The sequence below is a fragment of the Bidens hawaiensis genome, unplaced genomic scaffold (assembly GCF_021521415.1).
Source record: "Bidens hawaiensis isolate Kalapana, Puna unplaced genomic scaffold, B.hawaiensis_p1.1 tig00030170_1, whole genome shotgun sequence".
Classification (NCBI taxonomy): Eukaryota; Viridiplantae; Streptophyta; class Magnoliopsida; order Asterales; family Asteraceae; genus Bidens; species Bidens hawaiensis.
In genome coordinates this window covers 67,577-86,833 of record NW_027505170.1, presented here as the reverse complement: position 1 = coordinate 86,833, position 19,257 = coordinate 67,577, and the positions used below count along the sequence as shown (strand labels likewise).

Here is a 19,257-nt window from a genome sequence, read left to right as displayed (position 1 = left end):
TGCAAATGGGTCAAACCCTCGAGATCCCAGTTGGACTTAATTGGGGCGGGTCTCGTGGATCTTACCCGGTTTATGTAAGAGAAAACCATCAGACCCTTAAGACCCAACCCTGACCTATTTAATGATATTCTTAAAACCCAGGAACCAGCCTTATTATATAAAATAAAACCCGAGTCGGGTCCGGCATTGGTAATGTGTAAGGGGAGTGTTGTGTATTATCGGTGTTTTCGGGGGGTTTTAAAAAAATATGAAGTTTGAAACATATATATTATATAAAGCCGAGAAGATTGAAAGAGTTGAGTGTATGAATTTTAATTTGAAAAGCAAAAAAGGAAGAAGAGATTTGATGATCGAAAGCTGATGTTCGATTAATCAAATCAAATTGAGGTAAAATTCATTCAATCCCTAATTTCTTTAAACCCTAACCTTCATTTACGTTTGTTTACTTGCGGAATCTGAATTTTGATGAAAACCCTTGTTTTTGTGTTTTTTGTTAGGTGGATCGAATGGCTCCGACGAGAAAGTCTAGAAGTGTCAACAGGCGGTATTCCGATTATGTTGATGTTTCGCCCAGTAAAACTGTTGCCAACAAATCCGGACCACAGGTTCTAGATTATATATTTACTTCTTTAATCATTATCTACTATATATGCGATGTAAAGAACTATACAAAGTGTTCTAAGCAAGAATATCATGCAGAAGAGGAAGCTTTCTGACATGTTAGGATCTCCATGGATTGATGAAGAGGTTCATCGCTTTTATAAAGCCTATCGGAAATATGGAAAAGATTGGAACAAGGTTTATGTTTTCTTTCTTTCTCTCTATCTTTTTCAACGTGTTTCAGTGATGTTTACTTTTTTCTTTATTACAATCCGACTGGCTGATGTGCGTGTTTTGTTTTCCGTTCAACTTTAGGTGGCTGCCATGGTGCGTACTAGGAATTCTGAAATGGTGGAAGCTCTCTACACAATGAATCGGGTAAGAATGGTATCTTCTTTGAAATTTTTAAGGATGGCATCCTATATATAAATGTGGTCACATTTTTACTAGTATCATTAGTTTAGTGAGATACACGTCAACATACAATTGCTTGCATTGATGACTTAGAGGTGGAAAAATGGCAACTTGGTTACATGTCAAGGTGGATAGTTTATTAGCGGGTCAAAATGGGTTGGGCCAAACTGCAAAAAAATAATAATAATAATAATAATAATACGTATTAACTTTTTGATTCAAATATGACCAGAAAAAAATGTTAGTACAATAGTTGTATATCTTTTTTTCTCTTTCAAAATTTCTTATGCATCTGAATCACTTTTGACTGAATTTTAACTGTTTGATACATTTGAGCTGTTTTTTTTGAGTTAAATCTTTTAGGTTAATCTGTTTGATCCTCTGGAGATAAAACATGAAATGGTTTCAAATTTCCACCTCTAATTATAGATTACATATAATCAAATATAATGTTAAATGTTAAAGATTTAGTTGACTCTAGTGTATGGATAATTTTGGTAAGTCATCTCTTAAATTAATACCCTCTGTAAGGATTTTCATGCGGGAAATATAAAAGGATCTTTTATAGAAGTTACTCAAGTTAGACTCGGTTAAGTTTGAATGATGAATTCTAAAGGGCGTACGCGTGTATTCTCACTTTAACTGATTAAATATAGAATACAAAGTTCTAACTAGCAGTCAAAGTTAGGGGTGTGCAACAATCATCCTCAAATTATTCAAAATGAAAGCCGAAGTACATCGAAACCGTTTAAACTTTAAAACCAAACCGAATTACATATTCAGTTTAAACTGAAACCTAATTGAGTTTTCAGTTCCAAGAATCTCAATTCGGTTCAACCGTTTGAGATTAACTTTTTTGACACTTTCAATAAATGTGTCTAGGATTGAAGATTAACCGTTTTTACACTTGTGATTTTTAGGCATATTTATCCTTGCCTGAGGGAACAGCGTCTGTGGTTGGCTTCATTGCAATGGTGTCTGATCATTATAATGCCATGGTGAGATCATTCATATAAGTTGTTTTAATTGCTTTTGTGTTGATATTGGCTATTGCTGAGTAGGCAGTTTTGTTTACTGATAATGGTTACTTATATGTTGAGAAAAGGCACCCCTTTTATTATATTGTTAAAAGGGTGTGCTCTTTTATATAGTATTAAAGTTGTGGAATGCTCTTAACTAATGCAGTTTTTTAACAGGAAGGAAGCGATAATGAACTCAATGATATTCCAAAATTACTTCACAAGCCTAAAAGGCGTACCCACAAATTGCTTCAGCAAAATGTCGGACCTGACGACCAACTGCAATCTAGGCTAGTTGGTTCAAGTGATATGTCTTTGCCGCAACTGAAGCGAAGGGAATCTGACGGTAAGTTAAACCCCTTCAGCTTTACCATGGTTATTTTAATTCTAGTATGGTTTGCCATTTTCTTTAAGTTTGTCTTTTAGGCACAATCATCTTTACCCAAGTTTTAGTTATATAAAGACAACTTACACTTCCCCCCCTGATCTTTACCTATATATTTCCTTTAATTTTATTCTCAAACCAGCTTCTCCTTTTTCCAAACACCACACACACACACAATTTTTAAACAACCATAACTTTTCCATATGTTAATGTGTTTTGTTTAAAGGTACACTATAAAACAAGCATTTTTTTCTCTTAAATTTGAGTATGATATTGTTGTACTTTTTTTTTCTAATTCAAAAAGGTTAGCATGTTACGTGATTACATGTGCTTGTGTTCCTTGTCGCATCTCACCAGCGCCCGGCACCTCTCAATTACACACACACACACACACACATAGTAGGGAGATGTTCATTACAAAACACTAAATTATTGTAAAAACAAAAAGAACCTAAATTGTTTAATTCTTTGTATCAATGGTTCATACCTTTGTTAACTTTTACTTGTTACATACATATCACTATGTCATTTATTTAAAAATCATTTAACTAATTTGCATATGTGTAGGTTCTATAAATAAGCCTAACTTTTGTTCAAATCATGTTTTTAATTGCAGGAGAGATGAATAAACATTGCATTTCAACTTTAATATTTTTAAGATTGAAAAAGATGAATGATTTAGCTTGTCCTTTTTTTTTTGCAAAAAAAACCGTGCTATGGTTAGAACCCTCCCTTATATACACCATGTGTATTATTTATATATATTTAGTTGAAATCAAGCCGGGGGTCCCTTGGAAGCAGCCTCTCTATTCCCTAGGGATAGAGGTAAGGTTTGCGTACATCCCACCCTCCCCAAACCCTACTAATAGTTTTTGCCATGTGTGGGATTTACTGGGTATGGCTGTTGTTATTTAGTTGACATCAACTTCTAATGGTTTTAAATTAATCTAGGATGTACTGTTCGGAAAAGGACACCCCGGTTTCCCATCAACCATTTATCAAGAAGAGATAACAGTGGAAATCCCGTCTCACCATACAAAAGAAGCCAAAAGAGAGAGGTCGATGACGTGGCACATGGTGCTGCATTGGCATTGACAGAGGCTATACAAAGAGGTGGCTCCCCACAAGTTTCTCAATCACCATACCGCGTGAAAACCACACCTTCCAAAAACAAACAAAAAAATGTAAATAGTTTATTCATTTTCCTACCTACTCATATAAAATTAACTCGATGAGACACATAATATTTGACGTGGCATTTGCAGTTGGATAGTTTGAGGGCAAAGCTTCATTTTAATTTGATTGATGAAGAGTGTTTTGAGGGCAGTTCTGGAAGTGGTGGAGCTGAAAATATTGGTGAAGAAACTTACCCGAAACGGAGTAAATTTTATGGACAGAAAGATGATAATGAGTTCGACGATGGCGGGGAAGCATGTAGTGGTACGGGTGAAGGAGTTGCTGTTGGTATCGAGGCTGCGGATGAAAATATTGAGCAATCCTCGTCACAGGGTCAAAGAAAAAGGAACAAAAAGCTTTTCTTTAGAGGTAAGCATGGTTAATTTCTTTTATATAATTACTTTAATATTTATGATGACTCATTGCACATGTTAGTTGCTCTTACACCTTGTTTGTGCAGATGAAAGTTCTGGATTGGATGCACTGCAAACATTGGCTGACTTGTCAGTGATGATACAATCTGGTAAATATATAATATGCTTATATGTTTATTTGTTATTCAAGATCATCTCCTATGTATGTACAAAAACACCAAATCTGATGTTTTTAGTGTAAAAGAAACCACCATTGAATAAGATATCAAAGTTGGTGTAACGTTTGGTGCAACACAATTCAGTAAACATTTTTAACCAAAATTGACATAGCTCTATTCATCACATCAGATGTCTATAAGTTTTATTTTAATCCATTTGACATTTCCTTTTCACTAACTAGCTTTAACTTTTTATGTTAAGCATGTTTTAGATGACAATTCTGCCCTTACACCTAAAGTACAAATTTGTAGTTTACTCTACATTTTCCTGCTAATGTTTGAAACCTTTTAAACTAGCTTTATTATCTTCTGGTTTCTGCTTATACACTATTTCAATGCATGATAATTCTGTGTATATTACATTAGATCCGGCCAAGACTCATATTTGACTTTGTATGTTTATTTTAGGGGACAGATTTAAGAAACTAATTTCTAAACACTCTGAATGATGGTAATATTTTTCAATTTCTGTGCAGATTCACCCGTATTGAAAGAAGATAAGCCACCAGCGGGTCATCGGAGATACAAAACTAAATTATCAGCCGACAAGAAAACAGTAAACGATTTTCCTCGATTTGATGCTTCAAAATCAGGAAAATCTGAATCAGGAAGAGAATCTAAAGTTGATTACAAGGCGCTATCTGAAGGAAAACTGATGATAGATCAGTCTATCAATAAATCATGGAAAAGGAAAAATAAATTTTCCTTAATTGAGGTAATAAGCGTGGAGAAGTACGAAACATGTGCTTATTTATAAACTATTTACAATACATATGTAAATTATTTAATTTGTCAAATTATCTTTTTGTGTGAACTTGATTCAGGCCACTGTCACTGAAGAAGAAAAATGTGCAAATAAAGTCATAGGTGCAAATGAAGATAATATCCCTGCGAAACATCATAAATCTACAAGACTTGTGGAATACTCTTCTTCAAATAGCAATACATCAAGGACAGGAGCTGCTGACTCAGCAATATCGACGGTACTGCTTCAAACTTCTGACGCGGTTGGTTTACCATCCAAAAGACGAAATAAACGCAAGGTGAATCCAAATAGAGTACCTTATAAGAAGACCAGACCTCAAGATGGGTCCCACTGCTTAAAGGTCATTTTCCAGCTTTTTTTTAGTGTCTCTCTTAATAAAGTTAATTTTAAACTAATATAAGGTTTTGCAGGATAAGGCTTTTCGTTATTTATCGTCTCCTATGGTGCGTAGATGGTCTACATACGAGTGGTTTTATAGTGCGATTGATTATCCGTGGTTTGCTAAAAAGGAATTTGTGGAGTACTTGCATCATGTTGGATTAGGTCACATCCCAAGACTAACCAAGGTTGAGTGGGGTGTCATACGAAGGTATATTATCGGTTTTTTATTATTTTGTTAATGCTGAGTTTTAATGGTGGGAAACCAAGAATGTTAATGTTGACACTCAGGAGCGTGCATGGGTCAGTTTTGGGATCAAACCGAAAATTTGATTTTTGAGTTTTTGGAAAACCGTTCGGTTCCAGGTTTCTTTCGGTTTTTTTCCCATTTGGGCTTGAAATTTATGAGCAAAAAAAATTTGGCTCATAGTGCTACATCTTTTTGTTAATTAATTGATTATTATTCATTTTGGCTAAAATATGTTGGTAACACTATTTAGAAAACTCTTATAATTTACTTATATTTCAAAATAAAAATGAAAATCTATAAATTTGGTTAGATTTTTTCAGTTTTAATTACATGCAAAACCGAAGCAAAAGTTAACATTTTACATGAACCTAAAACCAAATGTGGTTTTTTGTTTGGGTTCGGTCTTTTCGGTTATGGATCGTTTTTTTCGGTTTCATGCACACCTCAATGACACTAGTTTTTATATCAGTTCGTTAGGAAAGCCCAAGAGATTCTCAACGAATTTCTTGCGTGAAGAAAAGGAAAAACTTTCGCAATATCGGGACTCCGTAAGGAAACATTACACTGAGCTTAGAAGTGGGACCCGAGAAGGACTGCCAACTGACTTGGCCCGCCCGTTGGCAGTTGGTCAACGAGTCATTGCCATTCATCCAGAATCAAGAGAAGTTCGTGATGGAAGTGTGCTAACTGTTGATCATGATAAATGCAGGATACAGTTTGATCGCCCTGATTTAGGGGTCTCATTTGTCAAGGTAGGGTTTGCACTGTATACAGTTTCATTTAAAGGGTAAAATGACCAAGTTAAGGCACATGAAGTGATAAATTTAACGCCCAGAAAATACATAATCTGTGACAACATATGAGCATAAAGGATGATTTATGCTGTACCCTTCGGTTAAGGATGAAAAGTGAAAGTTACTATATACTTAAATGACCAAAACTGCAATTGTAACTGTTACTTTCTGACAGGATATTGATTGCATGCCATCAAACCTGTTGGAAAACATGCCTGAAGCTTTGAGGAGAGAGAACATTGCATTATATAGACTTTCTATGAACTCTAAAGAGCCAAAGTTGCCACATTTAGGTCCCGGGTTGTTAATGTTACCTACTTTGAGTGAGCCAAATCCTCCAATCGCCATGATGAATCATCGGCTGGTTAGTTTTCTGAAACAATTTGTTTTCCTTTATTTTAAAATAAAAATTTGTAACAACTCACAATATTGTTTCTATAGGGACATAATGCGTCGAGTGCAACTGCCAAAGCAGCTGCAGAAAATGTCATTTCACAGCATGGAACTTATGCTCCTCCTTCAGTTTCTCAAGTTCAGGCACGAGAGACCGATATACGGGCTCTCGCGGAGCTTACTCGCGCTCTTGATAAGAAGGTAATGTTTGTGTTTGTAAACTTAATTTCTGTGAAGTTTATGATTATTAGTGAAGTGTAACAGAAGGTTCTTATTTGGATTTTAGGAAGCGGTATTGACTGAACTTAAGTTTGTAAATGATGGTTTGATGAGTCATAGAAACAAGATGGGAGTGGATATGAAGGTTTCTGAAAGCTTTAGAAAAGAGTATGCTATGGTACTATTGCAGCTCAAAGAAGCCAGTGACCAGGCATATTCCTCGCTCAAAACTAATTATATATATATATATATGTATTTCATATTATTTGCAAACACACACACACATACATATATAAGGCGAGGTTCTTTACAGCACACTAAAGTATTGGAGAACCAAAAGAACAGACTCAAATTGTATAAATTTTCATTTACAGGTCATTTTTTAAAAGATTGTACTTGCATACAAATGCATAAATTATTGGAGAACAAAAAGAACAGACAATTGCTTAATTTTTTCATCTATGGTTCATTTTTTAAAAATTTTGTGCTTGCATACAAACGTGTATGTTTATGTACATCAAAAAACCTTCAAACTAATTTGTTCATATGTTTTTCAATTTTCAAGCGTTTACATGCACATGTGTAGGTTTTATACATAAACAAAGTTTGTTCATATATTTCTTTGAATTTCATGAAGCGTTCAAAATTTTGAAGATTGGAAAATGAATTATTCATTGTGTTCTCACAATATTTAGTGTTTTGGCTGCGTCCCTCCCCTCCATATTTATTTTTATTCAAGTAACAAAAGTGTGGAAATATGTTTTCAGGTCACTTGTGCTCTTCTTAACTTGAGGCGACAAAACACATACCCAGTAAACCCTTTGCCTCCTTGGCATCAACCTCAATTCAATCCTATAAATCCAACTGACAACATCCCATTGGATAATCAGTTACCATCTAATGTCATTGAAACTGTGAATAATTCAAGACTTGAAGCACAAAAACTTGTGAATATTGCCATGCAGGTAACCAAATCTTCTACATCTTCTCGTTATGTTTTCATCAAACACCTATTAAATTATAATTTAATCAACGTCTCAGGCCATTCCTAAATTAAAAGTGGACCAAGATTTCCATTCGCGCATTGCAACCGTTTTAGAATCGTTAGGCGTGAGGAAAAATCCAACCCAATATGGGTCATCAACAATCAGACTGGACCCGTTACTTGCTTTAGATTCTAAGTTTAAGTTTGATTCTGGTGACACCGAGCCAGCAATCCCAGTTGAGCTTATTGTGTCTTGTGTTGCTGCATATCATGTGATACAGGTTGGTTTTGTGCTTCTTTTAGGTTGTACTTCATTCTTGTATTAATGAGTAAATTACACTTTTCGTCCTTTAAGTTTGCAGCTTTTTTCATTTATCGCCCCTAAACTAAAGATATTTCAAGAAACATACTTTATGTTTTAAAATCCTTGCACATTTTGTCCTTTCCACCAACGGGCGTTAATTTTTTCTATTAAACCTAGTCGCGTGCCTTGCACATGATGGTAGTTTGGTCTTTTTTTACCCTTTAATTTGACAAGAAATTAAATAGATTTCATGTCATATTTTAGGGTATAAAGACGAAACTACCCTCATGTGCAAGGCACATGAATGAGTTTAACATAAAAAAATCTAACACTAGTTAGTGGAAAGGACGAGATGGGCAAGCTTTGTAAAACTTGGAGGATTTTTCTGTAGTTTAAGGACAATTACCGACAAAATCTATAAATATAAAAGACGAAAGTGTAATTTATAATTTACTCTATTATCAAATGGTATATAGAACATATAAGAGATATAAACAATACCCGAGTTTGTTTCTATGCAGATGTGTACTGAGCGACAATACCCGCCAGCAGATGTGGTTCAGATGATAGATTTGGCGTTTACAAAGTTGCATCCACAGTGTCCTCAAAACATGGGAATATTTAGGGAGATACAGATGTGCATGGGGAGGGTCAAAACTCAGATACTTGCTCTTGTTCCATCCTAGGGAAGTTTGTTTTTTTTTCTTTTTGACTTATATAATTGTTATTACTATATTCCGATTTCGCTAATAATAGTTGTTTGTGATGATGATAGTAATAATTACAGAAGGCAGGTTCTTAGTAATGAACAATGTAGAAATGTTAAAATATATAATTCTTGATGTGTTTCAGTTATTAGAGTTTAGGTGTGACTATGGTTCGGTTATGAGCCAAAACCGGACTTGTAGCCCATGTTTTGTGATGACTGAATCAGAAAACTTGGTTAACTGAGCTAATGGTGTCGGTTTCTCAATTGGTTTGGTTATTTCGGTTTTATTTTTTTTTTTATTTTGGTTATGGTTTAATTAATTTTGTAAAGCTTTTGCTTTCACATATTTTTTGAATTACTCAGCATACACCTTCTGTGGTTGCTGCTTTAAAAAAATATATTTGATCAATAAATATTCAAAGAAGCATGACCAATGTTTTTATAACTAGTCCGGCTATCGAAAATTTAAAATATTAGGATGAAAAAAATACTATACTTAGAAGAAAGAGAATAAAGTTATTAGAAAAAATGTATATGTTCTATTATTCTTATGAATATGTTTTACTATTGAGTTAAAAAAATTTAAACAAACCTCACTATAAATTTTAAAGAAATAGATAAATTCATCTCAAGGTGAGGTTAAAAGAAACCTGACAAATTTTTTTTTTTTATGGAAAATTCTCAAAATGACCCAAACTAAGAGAGAGAAAAAAAAATGATCCAAAATGAATCCAAATTCCCAAAATAACTCATGGAATTTGTACAGGGCTGACACATTGGTAGTATAACCGACGAGATTTTCCAACCAATGAAAACTTGCCACTTGTAAAGTTTCTGACATTTCCGACGATATTTTTAAAAATCTTGGGGTTTTTGTCCATATTTTTAATTTAAATCATTTGGTAAAAAACAGTCTATTCAGACGGTTTTTTATGTTTCTTATCTGGTCCGTTCAAATTAATTTTCTTGAAAAAAGAGCTTTTTGAATTTCGTCTTTCAAGACGCATTTTGAACGAATTTCTTCTTCCCAGTTCATATTCTCGTGGTTCTTATCTGGTAAGTTTTAAAAGTTTAATTCCGTCTCGACCGATAGAATTTTTAGTTTTCCATCTCGACCGACTATGTTTTTGAATATCCTGTCTACTCCGACTATAATTTTAATTAAGTTTCAGGTGGACCCACCTTCTTAAATTAAATTATCAATTTTAAGGATATTTTTATTTTCAGTTTATTTCGTTCAGAAGCATATAATCCTCAGTTAACTTACAATGTAACATAAATCCAACATCTCATAAACCCCACATGAAACTCGGATCTGAAAATAAAATCATAACAAGATTCAATTTTTATGTCCAAATTTCGAATTTTAGTAACCAAAAGCTCATAAAGAAAGCAAGAAACACAAGAAGATGCAAACTTTATAATCCAAAAACAAATAATAAACAAAACCCATAAGTATCTGACACATCTCATACTTTCTTCCCACTTGGTAACATCAAACTGAGTTGATCAAATCAAAAAATAAAACTTAACACTTAAACCACTTCAAAAACCCTAACAAACCCATGAACAGAAGAAGATATACTTCATTTTGGATGATGATGGATGATGATCGGATACAAGATAAACAAGCAGAAGAATGCATGTCATAACACCTAGTGGGATTGCGTTATCTCTAATAATCTCTCAAAAAATTTTATCACCTCGCCTAACATCCAATACGCTATTTTCCATCAAAGATCCTTTAAACAAAGAATAAGCTCGGTGTTCATTACCAGAAAATAAAATATCATTTTCTAGTGGATCCTAGATTTACCCTCAAAATCAGTTTTGAAAAGCTAGTTTTAAAACAAGTTTTAGATTTTTACAAAGTATTTCTTCAAAACAATAAATATTTTTGGCTATAAGAAAGATTGTTGCAGCTACAAAAACACAAATTGGTCCTCTAAACCACCTAGAAGTAATAAAAAAATGCATAACTAAACCATCTGCTATATAATATGTTATATAATTGGTTCGGTTTTTATTAAGATTTAATTAGTGATTATTTTTTTTCCACTCCTAGTGATTTGGGGTTCCATTTTTTCTCTTAAATTGGTATAGTTACGTACTTTATTTAGGGTTGTGCAAGAAAAAAAACGATATGAAACTAAAAAATTCACATTGAAACCGAATCAAAACAAAAACCAATGATTTGGTTTTATGTATTTGTATAAACCGAATTTACAGTACAGTTTTGGTTTTGGTTTTGCATGTAATAAAACCCAAAAACCAAATCAAACGAATTCTAGATTTTTATTAAGTTATAGTAAGAATTTAGTAAACACGTAAATCACTCATTTTTAACCAACTGTATAATAGTCAATTAGTTAATAATTAACAAAATTATTTATACCTATATTCAATATTTTCGACCAACTCTTTTTTCGGCCTAAACTTTTCAAGTTTAAATGGCAAAAACTGGAAAAACAAAAAAAAAAAAAGCAAAACCTAACGGTTTCAAAAATCTAAAAACTAAAGTTTCGGTTTTTGATTTGATTTTAGTCGAAAACCACACCACGCACATCCTACTTTTATTTGTGAGATTGTTTTTAATATTTAACAGAGTAAATTATAGTTTTCGGTCAAAATAACACTTAGACTTCAATAATTCTAAGTTGACTATTTCAATCAAAATATGAATCAATTTTCCTTTGAAATAAAGCCAAGTATCTAACACCGTTTTCGTTGGTTGTTATATAACGGACAGGTTTACTGACTGACCCATACCATACCAATCATTTCCATTCTCTGATTCTCTCTACCATCCCATGTTTGACCACCACTTAAGCAGCAGCATGCCATAATATATTTATCTTATCATCTTCTCCCGATTATGCAATGAAATACAACTTCTTTCAAAGTCAACAATTGTAAGATCCACTAAAGTAGGTATGAGTCCTTTTAACATGTTGGATGCTTACCAAACACTTTCCAATATTGGATCCATATTCCATCATCATTTTATAAATAAAAATACAAAACATTACACCAGACTCAAAACAACCACCACAATTCATAAAGATCTTGGAGGTTTCTCCAACAATGCAGAAAGATACACTTCATCTTTAGACTTGGGAGAAACAGCCCACTTATGTTTCTTGTACCTAAACTGCAGAAACATGTACATATAATCATCCAAATCTTTCCGGTTACAGAAAAACCGATCCACCCACAACAGCCCGCCCGGTCTCAGAACCCGGTCCCAATCAAACAAAATAAAATCCATCAACTGCAAATCAATCCACCCATCCATAAACCCTGACGTGTGTATCAGATCCATTGTATTGTCAAAAAACGGTAACCGTTGATTCAACGTCACGTACAACGGGATCAGGCCACGGAGCGCGATCATCTCATTAAACGGGGCTCCTAGATTCAAAGCCGTCGTCACAATCGTCACATTATGCTCCCTCATCCGCGCTGCGAACGTCCCCGTCCCAATGCCAAAATCCAGCCCGATTCGTATCTCACCGGGCTTAACGTTTAAGCAGTCTTTGATCAAGAAATCAGTTGGGACCGACGCGTTGGCCACCCATTTAACCTTTTCCTTGTCCATCTCAAAACAGCCCGTGCATTTCGAGTAACCCCGTTTCGGATTCTTGCTCGACAAACACTCGAAGTTTCTACAAGCGTAGTTACTCCACCGCACGTTCCTTCCGTCGGGTATCTTCCATAAGGACTCGTTAATCGGGTAGGGCTTTTGGTACACTTTCGAGGCCCGGGTGAGACACCGTCTTCTTGGTAACGGGTCGCAGCCCTTGATCATCAGACCCTGAGCCACATTCCAATCATCTTTACAAAAGGAGCCGATATCGTAATCCATATACTCTTGAAGCTCTTTGGTAACCGAGACACAGGCGTGGCCTATGCTGTTGTACACCTTGTCACTCCCGTAAATGTTCTTCCTCCCGACCCGACTGTCCTTGGGGGTTATATACTTCCTGATTTCCTCGGTTACAAAGGAGTTGATGAGCGGGTCTTCATGCATGGAGCCGTTTTGAAGCGTGGGTAGGCGAATCTGTCTGAGGGAGATATGCGCAGCGTAAAGAGGCTGAAGCACCTGCTCTTGAATAAACTTTTTATGCTCCAGCATCGGAAGATCTCTAGTCTTTTCCAACCGCTGTAGGGTGGACTCTAGCGTTTCTTGTAAGCTAAGCATTCTGTCGAGCACCTCCTGGACGCGTGCAGAAAGCGAGATGGCATCAAAACCAAACCCCACTTGATCTTGACGATCAACAGCGTACAACTGCTTGCAGATGTCTTGATGGCGCATGAAGAAGCCAGCTGAGTAGAATCTCAATAAGCTCGAAGCGCTAACGATTATGACCAGCAGTCCAAGAAGGATCTGTAGGGTGCCTAGAATTCGGCCTAATCTCAACTTTGGGAAGCATGAAACAGCCATGCTTTCTTTATCTTTATATATGAAAGAAAAAAAACACCCAGGGATTTGATTGATGAATAAAATGTTATTGTGGAATTAAGAGGGAAACAAAGTGGTTCATGGAAATGGTGTGATTAATTAAAAGGACGAATGTTAAGATGCAATTCAAGGTGTAAAGTTATAAGTCCTGAAAGTGAAGCACAGAAAACGTGGGTTGTGAATTGCAACGAGGGTAAAGTAAAGTAATTCATTGGGGTGGACGTATTATTATTATTATTATTATATAAATGGAGAAATCAGGTTGACTTGAGTGATGATGGTGGGTTAGGCTTAGGCTGGTTTACCACGATGACCAGAAATCGGCTCATTTTCCGCTCAAGATGCAATAACAATATTATAAAGTTACGTGTTTGATAAGCAACTATCCTCTCTCTCCCATGGTAATGATTTCAACTTTCAAGAAAAGAATGGAGCTTTATGGTTTGCTGTTGCTGTTGCTGGTGTGGTCGGTGGTGGCAGGGTAATTTAGGATTTGGTGGTGGAGCGCCCTTTACATGTGATTTCAATTTTAAAGCAATTTTTCTCTTTTTTTAAACACAGATAGAGGTTGCCAAAGCATGTTTTTACTAGTTTTAAACATATTTTTGCACAAGAGATTGGGCTGAAAAACTTAACCAAAACTTAAAATTAACCATTACCGAGCAAAACTGATGCTTTTGGTTACATTTAATATGCATTCATTAACCGAATTTAACCAAAATTGAATCGAACATTGTATGTTTGTGTTTCCAAATATTATACCTCTATATTAGGGATGGGCAAATTCGGGACTGGTACCGGTTGGTACCGGTACCGTACCGGTATTGGTACCGTCGGTACCGAATCGGTACCAACATTTTGAGTTTCGGTACTGGTACGGTACGGGACCGGTATTTCCCGAAATTTTACCTTAAATACCCGTACCGTCCCGGTCCCGTACCGGTACCGAACCGAATATTTCGGTACCGGTACCGGTACCAAGACCCGCGATTTTTGGGACCGGGACCGGTCGGTACCGGTATGTGTAACATCCCAAAAAAAATCTCAAATAATAATATTTTATAATGGAAAAGTTTACTTGGATTAGTAAATAAAATAAAATAAGAGGGATGACAAGTAAGTTAATTAGATAGATTAATCATGGACTAAAAATGAAAGATTGGCCTTAGGTCCACGGGCTTAAGGGAGTATAAATACCCCCCTTAAATCTTTCCATTTTCATCCAACTTATTCATCTTATTCTATCTACACCCTAAAACACACACCCAACCTTTCCAATTTCGGTCGAAAGCTAGAGCAAGAAACCGAGATAAAAAATCAAACCTTTTATTGATAGATCTTCGGGATACAAGCTAAATACAAGGTCAAGGTTCATAACTAAAGCTAGAAACGTCAAAATGTATGTTCTCTATGATTAAAGGTTACATTTTCATGAACGATTTGCCATGAAACTTGACCCTAGAGTAGATTGGATCTAGATGTCTCATAAAAATGCAAACTTGGAGATTAAAATGAACCTAATGGTCTTATGGTAGTATTTAGCTCATAGATGAATCCTAGATCTAGTAAAGAACGTTTTGTGGTTAAAGGTCCGAGCTTTATGCTAAGAAATGGGCTAGATCCCGATGAGGGAGTGATAACGGATGTAAACAGTTATGACTAATGATGAAAAAGGGTTAAAAGTTCATGATTTGAATAATAGACCAAGTTAGCTGGGCTAGGTGGGTGCATAAGATAGAAAAATGAGCTGGGCTAGGGATTCTCGGCCAAATTTGAGAATCCTTGGTCAAACCTTATGGTTTTCGGTCAAATAGACAGCCAACAAGAGTTCTCGGCCAGAAAGGTCATGTGTTCTTGGTCAAAAACACATGTTCTCGGAACCTTGTGTTCTCGGTCAGAGTTCTCGGCCGAAAACACGGGTTTTCGGTTAAGTGTGGATCTCGGCCAAATATGAGAGTTCTCGGTCTATCGGGTTCTCGGCTGATCATGTCCTCGGTGGGGTTTGGGCTGAATCCGGTTGGGCCCAGATGGACAGTTGGGCCCGGATAGTAAATCGTTGGACCAGAAACAACTAAGCCCACATCCTGCTAAGCCCATTATTTTAGGCATAACAAAGCCCAACTTAGAAAATACAGTACCGACTAAATTAATTATACGGTTAATTAACGAGGATATCTATATAATAGTTAGCCGTGCTCAGTTAAAGAAGGGGATAACAATTAACGGCGAACGCAACAGGATCCAGGTGAGTTTCTAGCCCCATTCCTTGTTATGTTTTCGGGGCTATGTGCATACTCGATGTGATTAGTTAATACACTTACCTTAAGTGGTAAGTGTATGCCTATTATGATATATGTGTATGTTATAAAAGAATACTTGACGGTACATGAATGATCTTCGGATATTGCACGTACTGTCAGGAGATAGTTAGATGATGTGATTGTTTATATATATATATATATGTTGTATGTATGAAGTATGTACGTTATAGAATATGATAATGAAAGAAAGTATGTAAAATATATAAATGAAAAAGAAAGTATAATATGAAGGAATTGACGGTAAAGGGTGGCAGACCCTAATAATATTTGTGAAGAAGGGTGGCAGACCCTAATAATATATGTGAAGAAGGGTGGCAGACCCTAATAATATATGTGAAGAAGGGTGGCAGACCCTAATAATTTCTGTGAGGTTATAGGGCGAGAGGCTCTTTAAGGGTGGCAAACCCTAATAATATCTGTGAGGTTATAGGGCGAAAGTCTCTTTAAGGGTGGCAGACCCTAATAATATCTGTGAGGTTATAGGGTGAAAGGCTCTTTAAAATGTATAAGTATGTATGTAAAGAAAGATAAAATATGAAGTATGAAAGAAAGAAAGTATGAAAGTAAGAATGAAAGTATATACTTACGTATGTATGAAAGAAAGTAAAGAAGGACAAGTATGTAATATAAGAACGTATTGTATGTTGATTGTATTAACTAGAACCCACTCAGTGCAGCTGACTTTTAGTATGCATGCACCCAAGTAGAATGAGGCAGTTAGCTTGAAGAGGACACATGGCAGAGTTGGACGAAGCTGGCATCTGAGGATTTTGCTATGATGTTTATTTCTATAATTTAAGTTATGTTTTAAAAGACAAAATATGGATGTTTGTAACGAATGGTTTAAGTTTTATTATTTCCGCGAAAGTTTTAATTAACTTTGATATTTAGAACTGCGTTTATGAGTAAATCCAACGTCCAAATGTGAGGCACCGGTAACGGGGCCTTACAGTACGGTCCCGATCTCATCCCTACTCTATATCCATCTTTTATGCATCAATTTTCAGCTTTGAACATTTAAATTAAAGTTGTAATTGTTTATAACCGAGCTTGGAACACCTTAACCAAGCTTGAAATCGACATATTTCAGATTCGAAACTTCTTAATTGAGCTAGAAACAGCGAAACCGAACCATTTAACAAATAAGTAAAAAGTGCATTTGACAATTAACCGAACCGTTTTCTACTGGAATCACTTTTTAAACTTAGGATAATATCTATAAAACTATTTAAACAAAATTGTTTAAATAAATGTTATTTGAAATTCAAATAACTCTTGAAAGAATAATTCAACTTAGGGAATGTCTGTTATCCAAACCAATCAAGAAGACCCACTTTGATATAAATGAACTGGTCAAATGCATCAAAGAAATTTATAGTGATTTGGGATTGACAAAGCATAAAATATTTATCCCGTTTAGTGAAAAACATGGGTATGTGGTGCAAGAATAGCTAGGGATTAAGAAGCTTAAAGACATGCGATATGGAATGTGCATTCACGGTCGATGCATATCAGCTGTCTAGTCATCAGACCGTAACAACTTACTTTCAAATGTTAGGCTATAAATAGAATACTTATGCAACCTTATTCCACACCTATTTTCTCTACAAATGTAACAACCCCGACCAAAGGCGGCGGAACATGCCGGGGTGAAACGGATTGCCCAAGAACACAAGACATTATTAAAGTGACAATATTTAATCAACTCATTAATTTCATTCAGCCATCAAAGTAACACATATTGTTCATACAAATAAACATCAAAATATAAAAAGATAGATATTGTTCATTCTTCTAATAACCTAGCGGTATCAAATAGAATGACGTCTTCGAACTCCAACTCAAGTAATAATCAAACCTTTAACAATGCATAAAATAACATTTGTCAACACGTATGTTGGTGAGCAATTTCATAGTTTTGAGTATATATAATATGAGCGAAATCCACAAACGTATATGAGACTATAAATAAAAGCATCAATCATGGTATATAAAACATATGTAAATGAGGATCCTTTCTAATCAGTAACAACCGACATACTTGGATAATGAGGCCCTATTCTACTAGCACAAGGATAAGTAGTTAGGGGAGCGTATGATCATACTTAATGAGGCTCAACAACATAAAAATAAACACTCGCGCATGTAAAGCATATGAGACATATAACACACAATAGAGCAAGTATTCTAGCATCATACACCCTAAAGTTTGTGGTTTGAGAAATGAGTATAATATAAATCATTTTTGTTTGAATAAGTAAGCATGTTACCCCCAAAAGATAAAAGTGAAAACGGGGGATGAAATGTACTCACGTTAACTAAGTAACTTGAAAGATTGATTTGTGAATAATCGGAGATCGGGTTTTACGAGAAAGACCTAGATTAAACGGGTCTTAAGTTAGTAGGTAGTCTTGGAAGGGTTTAAAGTAAAGTATGACAAGTAAAGTAAATAAATGAAGTTTATGGTTTAAAAATGTATATATTTGGGAAATTAAAGACATGTTCTAAAAATTAAGTTTACTCGAAACCGGGTCTTGGTATTTCATTCATAATTATTTCTCAACCTATGTTAAGTAACTTATGTGGGTTATAATGCACTAATGCAAGACCCTTTGGGTATATGAACACCAAAACAAGGTTTTAATCGAGTGTTCGGATTTGTTAACTTGGGTCTAGATAATTAACTAAACTCAAAGTTAACTTTCCAAAATGTTTTGAAATAACTCAATAAAATCGAAAGACTTAACCAAGTATATAGTTCTATTATGAAGAACCTTAACGTCTGTTAAGTGAGTATTTGGTTTCACCGGTCCAAGCTTGTTATAAGATCAAGTTGGATTCTGACACACCAAGTAAGTTGATAAAATACTTAAAATTAGTTTAAAATACATTCTTGAATAAAAGATGAGTTTCGATGGCCAAAAACACACTTGTGTGTCTTAGGCAAGTGAACTCGGTTTAGTTTGGTTTTGGTTCGGTCCATGACTCAGAATGATACCGAGGATGGTTGCCACATACCCAAATACCATAGAACTATCAAAATGATTTTAGAAGTTACAAGGTTCAAATCTTTCATAAACATGTTTATTTAACTATTTTAAACAAAACTAGTAAACAAAACTATTTAAAACAAAAGCTAGTAAACAAGAGTTCGGTCTTGGTTCGGTCTTGATTCGGGTCTAATCTCGGGATAAAACCGAGACTAGTGACTTCATACCCAAGACCATGAAACTCTTTAAACATGAATTAAAACTAAACTATTTTAACTATTTTAAACAAAACTAGTAAACAAAACTATTTTAAACAAAAGCTAGTAAACAAGAGTTCGGTCTTGGTTCGGTCTTGATTCGGGTCTAATCTCGGGATAAAACCGAGACTAGTGACTTCATACCCAACACCATGAAACTCTTTAAACATGAATTAAAAATTAAACTACTTACAATATAAACAAGACTAGTAAAGCATTAAAGGAAAATAGTATAATCAAGAA

At 35.0% G+C, this 19,257-nt stretch overlaps 2 protein-coding genes across 2 annotated transcripts; one reads left to right on the top strand and one right to left on the bottom strand.

Annotated features, from left to right (window-relative positions):
• The first annotated feature begins 506 nt into the window (after positions 1–506).
• On the top strand, positions 507–9,086 carry LOC143611206 (protein ALWAYS EARLY 3-like). Its single transcript, XM_077085465.1, has 18 exons — positions 507–605; positions 700–798; positions 916–978; positions 1,935–2,012; positions 2,211–2,379; positions 3,370–3,602; positions 3,684–3,963; positions 4,055–4,117; positions 4,663–4,901; positions 5,011–5,292; positions 5,363–5,541; positions 6,050–6,332; positions 6,550–6,738; positions 6,816–6,968; positions 7,054–7,197; positions 7,754–7,951; positions 8,028–8,252; positions 8,797–9,086. The coding sequence occupies exons 1-18, from the start codon at positions 507–509 to the stop codon at positions 8,959–8,961; spliced, it is 3,141 nt and encodes a 1,046-aa protein (XP_076941580.1). The 3' UTR covers positions 8,962–9,086.
• Positions 9,087–12,024: 2,938 nt separating this feature from the next.
• Positions 12,025–13,428, bottom strand: LOC143611209 (putative methyltransferase At1g29790). The gene has a single exon (XM_077085468.1). The coding sequence runs from the start codon at positions 13,426–13,428 to the stop codon at positions 12,040–12,042; it is 1,389 nt and encodes a 462-aa protein (XP_076941583.1). The 3' UTR covers positions 12,025–12,039.
• Positions 13,429–19,257: the final 5,829 nt, after the last annotated feature.